The 9051-nt window shown below is 36.0% G+C and overlaps 1 protein-coding gene across 4 annotated transcripts; it reads right to left on the reverse strand.

The window, feature by feature from the left end:
• Window positions 1-1512: 1512 nt before the first annotated feature.
• LOC147488736 (pentatricopeptide repeat-containing protein At5g47360-like) lies at window positions 1513-3516 on the reverse strand. 4 transcript variants are annotated; one of them, XM_086571875.1, is made up of 2 exons: window positions 2251-3516; window positions 1513-1942 (listed from the first exon to the last, which is right to left on the reverse strand). In XM_086571875.1, exon 1 carries the CDS (start codon window positions 3220-3222, stop codon window positions 2440-2442), a length of 783 nt encoding a protein of 260 aa, XP_086428001.1. In that variant the 5' UTR covers window positions 3223-3516; the 3' UTR covers window positions 1513-1942; window positions 2251-2439. The 4 variants fall into 4 exon arrangements, with proteins under 4 accessions (XP_086428001.1, XP_086428000.1, XP_086427998.1 ...); XM_086571874.1 differs by having other exon boundaries at window positions 2168-3516; XM_086571872.1 differs by having other exon boundaries at window positions 2071-3516.
• Window positions 3517-9051: the final 5535 nt, after the last annotated feature.

Below are 9051 nucleotides of genomic sequence, written 5' to 3' on the forward strand. Positions count from 1 at the left end.
GCTTTCAACATAGTTATGACAAAGACAAGATTCCTCTATATTGTCATGATCCACCTCCATCGAAAGCATAACTTGGCCTTCACCATTTCTACACTTTTTGTCAGACCACTCAACTGAAAATGAACTGAAACCACCATGAGTAGCTTTTATAGAAGTCTTTACTCTTCTTGGAACCTGTTAGAAAGATTTTTATAGAATAATAGAAAACAATACAACACGGTCTCCAATCTTTACCTTAATCTACTAACAGCATTCATTCTTACCTAAAAGTAACTTCATAACTCCATCCCATTAATCAAAAAGTAACTTCATAACTTTATAACATATTAATTCTCAAGTCAAAAGTCAATGAAAGTCTAAGAAATAGTTCTAACTCAAAGTTTTAGTTGCTATTTTTAGTAAAGAAATAGTTCTAGTAACTCAAAGTTCTAGTCTAAGAAATAGTTCTAACTACAACTAGAGGAATTACACCAGAAGTACAACTAACTAGACAGCTATAATAACTAACCCTAATAACTAACAAGTATGTTAAAGTACAACTATGACATCACTGATATGTTGAAGTACATGCATTCCCAATCTAAACATATAGTTAGAGAAACAACCCCAAGAATACTATTTTTAATTTAGACTTGCCTCCCCAATATAAACCTATAACTAGATAAACACCCCCATTCTAAGATAACCATAAACCCTAATTTCAAAAGTAGAATAACCATAAGATAACCATAATGCAAACAACCAACAACCATTTGACTTTGATTTTCTTCACCTCCAACTCCAATTGACGATTCACCATCTTCAGTTTACGATTTTTTGCTTTTAAAGCTTCAACTCTTGCCTCCAATGTTTCTTCCTTGTTACATTGGACGATTTGGATTTTTATCAACCCAAATCGAAAAAGTGGCAAGACAATGCGGGTTGTTCTTGTTGTAATGTGCAGATCCATAGAACAATCGACTGGGTTAGGTATGCGTATTGGACCTTTTAACAGATACGAGATCTCCATGATAACAAGTTCTTTGGGATGAACAAGAAGCAGAAGACATTTTAGTAATTGAAGATGAAAGCGTGAATTTTAGGGTCCTCCTATAAAATAAAGGGTGAAAAAGTGAATTTTAGGGTTCGTAATTTTAGGGTGAAAAAGTGAACAAGATGTTTACACGTGTCCTTTTATTTTTCAAAATAAAACTCGGTCCTGTGAAGTCAAGGGCTATTTAGGTAATTTTACATTCGAAATGGTAGTTTGGACATTTTACAAGGAGATAACGGTCAAACTGCATTGACTTAGACGGAGTCTGAGTTTGGGGGGCAAGTCTAATTCATCTTTGAAATGGGGGGCAGGTCTAAAAAACCCAAAAATTTAAAAAGATCAATGTAAAAGACTCACAAGAAGAAAGAAACTTCGATCAGCCAAGCCACATTCTATGGTCTGTACAAGGGGACTACAAGATATATGAACATCAACTACCAAGCAAGAAGACGAGAAGAACTGATCTAAAGAAGAACAAATTTTCTTTGATAAACATTATCCAGTTTCTTTATTTGTCTTTGATCTAATACAAGCTACAACCTACAGATACTTGCAAAAGATTTCTAGATCGCACATGTGATCCTCAATAAATTAATTCCATCTACACGAATGTATTCATCTTCTTTAAAGTAGTACCAGTGAAGTACACCATAATTACATTCTTCTTCCAAGGAACAGAGTATACCAGTTAAACCTGCAGGAGACCACCTTCATCAAGCTTCTAATGGCATTCGTATAGATGACATCCTCATTTGCGGTCTATAATGTCCAGCCCTTCTTGGAGCAACCCCTCTCTCACAATGATTGAGCAGCCTTGCTGATAGAAATCAATTAGATAGCTCCTGTAATGCTACACAAAACAAGAAGTAACAACAAATAGGCGTGCCTGACATCCTTTGCTCTGGTAACCTGAGAATGAAAACAACCTCGTCATTTGTAGTTAAAACTGCATCAGTTCAATAATTTCAACCCTGATTTTCTACAGATAACATATGTTATATTAGCAGGGTCGTACAAATTGATAATCAAATAAATACCCTCTTCTTGGTTGTCTTTGGCAAAGCAAATAAATACAGTACAAAACTTTAGTCTGCTCATCAAGAACCAGTCGCACTAACTTAAACGCGAACGAACCTCACAAAAAAACTCAGAAGCCGTCTCTTAATTACAACATGATTCCTGCACACTTTTGAGTTGCAAAGCAAGTTCTTTCTCACCAGAATTTTGCAGAGATTTAATTAGGCTGTCGGTATAAGAAGCTTTCACTTTGATCTTTCTCTTGACCATTGCATTAATCAGCCTCACTGCTTCAACCAAATAACCGTGTTGACAAAGTTTTTTTTTTTTTTTTTTCGATAATAAGTGTTGACAAAGTTCAACCAAAAGAATGGAATAGATATTAGAATCTATATAGACGGTAAGCAGTCTATCTTCTCCATTTCATCGTAATACTCAAATCCCTCGAGAATCTGCCCATCTAAGCAGAGTTGTTTAATCAAAATGCTAGATGCCAATCCAGCAGGCTTAATCTGATTTTTCAACATCCACCTAAAAAGCCCATTTGCTTCACTCATGTTCTTATTGCGCAGTAAAGACACGATATGAGCCTCCTCAATATTGTCATCACTGCAAAGACGCCTAATCAAAGTACTAATTGTGACTTGATTGGGGAAACACCCTCGTGACCCCATTCGATCTAAAACCGCCAACGCCTCCACAGGTCTATCATTATCACAAAAGTTCTGAATCAAGGAAGTGTAAGTAACAACATTCGGCATTCCACCATTCTCCTCCTTCTCCATCTCACCCAACAATTCCATTGCCTTATCGAAATCCCCAATCTTACAAAACCCATCAAGCAACGCAAAATAAGCCACAACATTCGGAACACAACCTTGATCACGCATAACTTTAACCAATCCACATGCATCCTCCAAATGCCCCACTTCACAAAACCTCTTAATCGACACAACATAAGTAATCATATCAGGAAATACACCAATCAAAGCCATTTCCTTCGTCAGTACCAAAACCACGTCCATATCACCTTTCTCGCAAAACATTCGTATAACAATATTAAAACTAGTAGTGTCTGGGCGACAACCAAACTCCCTCATCTTTCTAAACACACCCAAAGCTTCATTAGCAAGTTTAGCTTCTCTACACAAATTCAATATAACCTTAAACATCTAACACAAACCAAACAACCCCCTTTCCTATAAATCTCCAATACATCACTAATTTGCTCAATCTCGAAAAACTTACCAGCTTTATTATAAATAAATTTATTGTGTCTATAATCAGACTGTAAACCATCCCATATAAAAAACCTAAGTCCTAAAATAGGTTTATATGATGAACATTTTCTTAAAACTTGTTCCACAATGGATGAATTCAGCTTTCCTATATTTTTTGTTAGTGTTTTCTCTAAATTATTATTTGTTTGTAATAATTTATAGTAATTGGTTTCGTCAATTGAACTGGTACTGAATGAACGGTTTATTGAAATGTTGAAGCGATAATCCGTGAGCGGAGCGAACATTTTGGGGAAGAAGGGGTTATCGGACAAAACCAACTTGGTTGGTTTTCGTCACACTGCCCTCATCTCTTCCCTTCGTTTTTTCTCTTCGCCTCTCTCACTCTTTCCTTTTCCTCTCCCTCTCCAGGACACACTCTAAATCTCCACTCTTCCTTCTCCATCTCTCCTCCTCCATCTTCCTCTCCCACTGGCCACCCCCCACTTAGCAAAGATATCTAATTAAGTGGGAAATGTCTGCAGATTGAGTTTATCGATATTAGTTGGATTGGAATATACCTGGAATAATTTTCATGTGAAAACCGAAAGCTGAAACCTCTTTGTTAGGGCATCACCAATGGGGCCTCTATCTTCAAATTTAATAGACCTTATAAAAAAAACAGTCTTCAAGGCAGCCCCTAAATGGGCCTCCAAACTTGTCATCCTGGATATATGTTTTCATTTCTATAGATGATTTTAGAGGAGCAAAACCCAAAGCCTTTGAGAGAAATTTCACACATGATTTCGCTTAAGTAGGCACGTGACTTCCATTTACTCTTTTTGGTCTTAAATTCCACGTGTTTAAAGAGGCATTTACTTTCTCGATTGGAACACCCGACCATTTAAAGTTTCTACTCCTCTTTATCAGACCTCATTCATCTTATGTGGCCCTACAAAAAAGTGATGCTCTAAGGGCATCACCAATGCAGCCCCTAAAACCCAAGGCCCACGTCATTTTGTAATTCAACCGGTTTGGTAATTCAAGATCTCATGAAACACGTCCAGTGCCCACTCCCAAAATCTTTTTTCAGTTTGGCTTGTTCCAACAACTGAATCCTCACCAATAGCCACCCATGCTTTGCACAATGCCTCATCTTCTTCCAATGAAAAATTCTAACCCCTCCTTCCAACATTAATTGATCATGAAGCTGTCATTACGAGTAGTGAGGAGATTTGTGTTGAATTAATGGCATAGTGGTGGTGAAATAAGTGTTTGTGAAGCAAGTGGTGAAGGTGCAGAAGGTGGTGAAATAAGTGTTTGCGAAGCAAGTGGTGAAGGTGCAGAAGGTGGTGGGGAAATTCAAAATATATCCGTTGGGGTTTTCCAAAACAAAAATAATGAACTAGTCGGAGTGAAGTGCGTTTTATGGTCACGTGCGAACGGGCTTGGGCTTCAGGTCTTCTAAAATCATCGATAGAAAATTAGAAATAGAGAGAGATATCCAGGATTAGAGGCAATGAACGGTGAAGGGCGAAGAAAAGGCTGCATCAACGTCAAGGAGGAATAGAAGCAATGAACGGGAAGGGCGAATAAGAAAGCTGTGTCAAGGAAGAGACAGTGAAGGGAGAAGAAGAAGAAGAGGTGAAAGAAGGTTACGTGGAGAAGGAGACGGTGAAAGGACAAGGGGCGGGATAGTGATAAACGTAAAAATAGTAGTTTTACCTACGAAATAAAGCGATTAAACTTACAAACGCAAGTAAAACTAAAACTATTTACGATGCTAGATTGCTTATCAAAGTTTCTACTCTCAATTCTATCGAAATAGAGTGGAGTAACAAATTCGTTCCACTCCTAGTGCTCTAGCATGGAATGTTTTCTAATCTAATTACTCGATCTTAAGTCTAATGAGAGTTTTACGAGGGGGAATTATACTACGATGCAATATGAAATTGATTATTTGAATTTAAACTACGAATGCTATGGAAATATGATTGTTTTTGAATCTAGATAAAGGATTAGAGGGGAATTGAATCCACCTCGAATCCAACTTGATAACCTAGCATAGGTTCTTGTATCTCGATTGTTACGTTCTTACGGCAAGAATTTCGAGTTCTAATCCCTAGTGTTCATGGCATTTCAACAAAATACTAACTAGCATGTGAGGTCGTCCACCCATTCTCATGGCGAATCACGACCTTCTAGAGTGGAATAGATTCTACAATGCTTCTACACTATACCACTAAGTTTTCATCAAAGCTTCATCAACCCCTCTAATGGAGGTTTTAGCCTCGAATCATCAACCCATCATTTCCCATTGAATTATAACTACACATCATATCAAAATTCTAACTTTACTAATATAAATTAAACAATAATTGAAATCTAATTAATTAACTAAGAATGAAATAAGAACAAGAATTTAAACTAGATCTATAAATGCAAATGACAAAAATCGAAATTGAATAATAATAACTATTTTATTTATCTAATTAAATGACGAACAATCATTCAAGGAATTAAATAAAAACAAGATATGAAACTAATTAAATTAAACTAATTAAATCTAAGGAAAACTAGATCTAGAATTAATTAATGGAGGCTACTAATCTAATCCTTAATCTAGGTCTAACTATCTACCATTAACAAAGAGTGAAGCTTTGGTTTTATACATTCAGATCCAAAATCGTGCATGGGCTTGGAGCCATGTTTTGGGCGGAGAATCGGGCCCAAAACCCAGTCTTTTCAAATTCAAAAAGGCCTCTTCAGCTGCAGTTGGCTTCAACAGACTTTTCGTCCACTTCTTCTCCTCTGATTGGGTCAAGGCTTGGACCATTGGAAAGCTCTTTCTGAGCCGGTCGTTTTGACATAAGGTAGGCCCAATTCGAGGTCCGAGTCCAAAGATATGGTCTTGAGGAAGTTCTCACGACTTTGTGTGTTGTTTTACGCCCGCGTTGACTTTGACTTTTCAGCTTTGACCGGGCTTTAGAAAGGTTTTGTCTACTTGAATCTTGGCCTTTAATCACAGAACTCCTTAGCAACCAACCATTGCTCCTTTATCTAGCTAAAGTGGCACATTTCTACACATAATGGACTTTGAAGCCTGAAATGCATAAAACACGTGTCGTTAACTCTCTTACTTATTATTCACATAATTGGTCTAAAAGTATGATTATTAAAGGGTTAAAACTACAGTTTTAGGCTCTTATCAAACCACCCCCAAACAGCATTTTGCTTGTCCTCAAACAAAGATGAGAAATTAGAATAAGTGACCAAAAATGGAGTTCTATCTACTCTCGTTTCTACGAGTGCGATTGCATTGACTATATGCAACAAGGCCTTAAACCACTAGGAATTCCCTAGTGGACGAGTTATAGCCTCGTGAGAGTTTTCCAGTGAAGGTACTCACAAACTTCATCTATACTACAACGACTAAGAAATAAAATTATTGTTTTCTCATTCATGCCTCAATTATCTATACATCTTACTAGCAATGAATACAGAATAATCATGTTGAAACCTAAGCTAATATATGCATAATAATCAATCATCTACGAATAAACATATCTACAATGAGTACTACTATGAAATGCAGTAACAGGTCCATTTATGAAACTTTGGAATAGCGTCCTTAAGTAGGTTCTCACATAAAAGTCAAGACAAAAATCACTCGATTTTTCCACTCAAGTTTTGCTACTCCGATTAATGCAAGTGGGCATACTTTACCTTACAATCTCAATGACACACAAGGAAGCCCGAAGTTGATCAAACACATCGCCACTTACTATCCCACTAACCTATTCCTAATTGAGCTAGAGGTCTTTATTATGTATCATGGGGATTAGGAGATGGTTTAAGAAGGAAGGAAATGGATATTCAAAAGGGACAAGTCCGAGATAATAGAGTTTTCATATTATGTAACTAGAGAAAACCTTGTTATTTACTTTTGCTTCTACACTTTGTTTCCATCCTTAGCCATATTTTTTTTTTTTCTTTGGCTTTTGACTCCTTTTATTCTATTTTTTTGGAGTTTTTTTATTTTATTTCTATTTTTATTTTTCTTTTCTTTGGATGGAAACTTCTTTTCTTTATTTTCTCAAGCAATTAACTAACTTTTGTTTACACAGGTTTTTCTCTTCTTTTTTCTTCCTTATTCTATTCTCAGACTTATCTAAATTGGGTAGGTTGAATTTTTTTATTTTGTTTTATTTTGTAACAGGGTAAAAGATTTGTGGTTTATGAAAGGGCTAATGAAAGGCTCAGTGGGGTGACTAGCGGAAAATATACTTAGGTCGGAATTTCTAGCTATATCGATCCAAAAAGGGCCTAAATTCTCTCTTAAGACATGGTATAGTGGTCAAGCAAGTGGACGTGTGATTTCTCTATTCGGAATATACTTCTCCCTTGTGTCATTTCTCAAATGTTTCACTCATATAAGGCTTTAGGCTATATTCTCACAGGATTTGTAGAATAAGTACTCTAGCCTAGATTTAAAAACTTACTTGCCCAACAATCATAGATACTCATGTAATATATTTATAGATAGATGCAAAGATTATTACCTACATATTAACTTAAGTTTCTAAAAACTATTCTAATGCAAAAGCTACGTGAGACTTCTAGATTATTAAGAGCATAGAGAAAGAAACAATACTAATATTCCTAAGTGTATAGCATAAACTTTTTATTTTTATTTTTATTATTTTTAAGACAAATAATACGTAATATACAACCTAATATGTGCTTAACATTTACATCGTGTTTCTATACCACCCCCAAACAATTTGGGAGAAGGGGGTTCATGAAACAATTCAATAGCACAATTAAATTATATAACTAACTAATTTTTATAATTTTTAACATTTTATAAATAAAAGTGCGTAATTTACATCCTAAAAGTGTCTAATTTTTGCAAATGTTTCTATCCCACCCCCAAACAATCGAACGCTTTGTCCTCAAAGTGTAAAGAGATAAGGAAAGAATTTACCATAGAAGCGTGGCAAAATTGGCGACTGTAATGTAAATATTGTAAAAGATGATATGATAATATGAAGCACAATTAAACGGGTATGCGCACTAACTAACACAAACTCTCTTTGGAGTAACCATGACAGCTTAGGGTGGCAACATGATTTGAAATGGATACCAAAATACTCCACCCCAAACAAAATTGGAAAACTATTTTTTAAGTTTGAAAATTTTGTTTGGCCTATACTCCGTAAAGTTGGTAGTGTACTAAAAACTTGGGTCTTTTAAAGTCGATTCCCTAGACTTATCTAAACATATGTATGAATATGCAGTTTATCATATATCAACAACCGAAATAGTTGTGGATCGTTCCATAAATAAATATCACAGAAAACATATCCAAACACAATCAAGCACCAAGATTTCCTACGACGTGCGACCCTAGTGGAATGAAAGCGAAGTCGAATAGACCTATAACATAACCGAGCATGCACCTTATGTTTCATCTTTGAACGGGAGGGTGTCCTAGTGAATAAGTGTGGAAAAGTGAATGGTTGTGGAAAATATGGTGGATTGGGATAAGTTTTAGAGGGAAAGCATGGAAAAAATGAGGATGTGGGTTTAGCACAAAACTCATTCATGGTGTAGTTAGGGACTGTCTCAAGTCTGAAAATGAAAGTGTCAAGTGGTTTATCCTTGGCAAGTATTTGTTTACTAGGTGGATTTAAAAAAAATCATGAAGCACGGGAGAAACTAAAGAATCGAAAGTGCAAACTCGAGGTTCCTTTGAAAAGGTGGAGGTGGGGAATATTGGTG

This window comes from Coptis chinensis, chromosome 7 (assembly GCF_015680905.1).
Source record: "Coptis chinensis isolate HL-2020 chromosome 7, ASM1568090v1, whole genome shotgun sequence".
NCBI lineage: Eukaryota > Viridiplantae > Streptophyta > Magnoliopsida > Ranunculales > Ranunculaceae > Coptis > Coptis chinensis.

Coding starts and splice junctions, on each gene's coding strand:
- LOC147488736 (XM_086571875.1), bottom strand. CDS start 3,222: ATGTTTAAGGTTATATTGAATTTGTGTAGAGAAGCTAAACTTGCTAAT.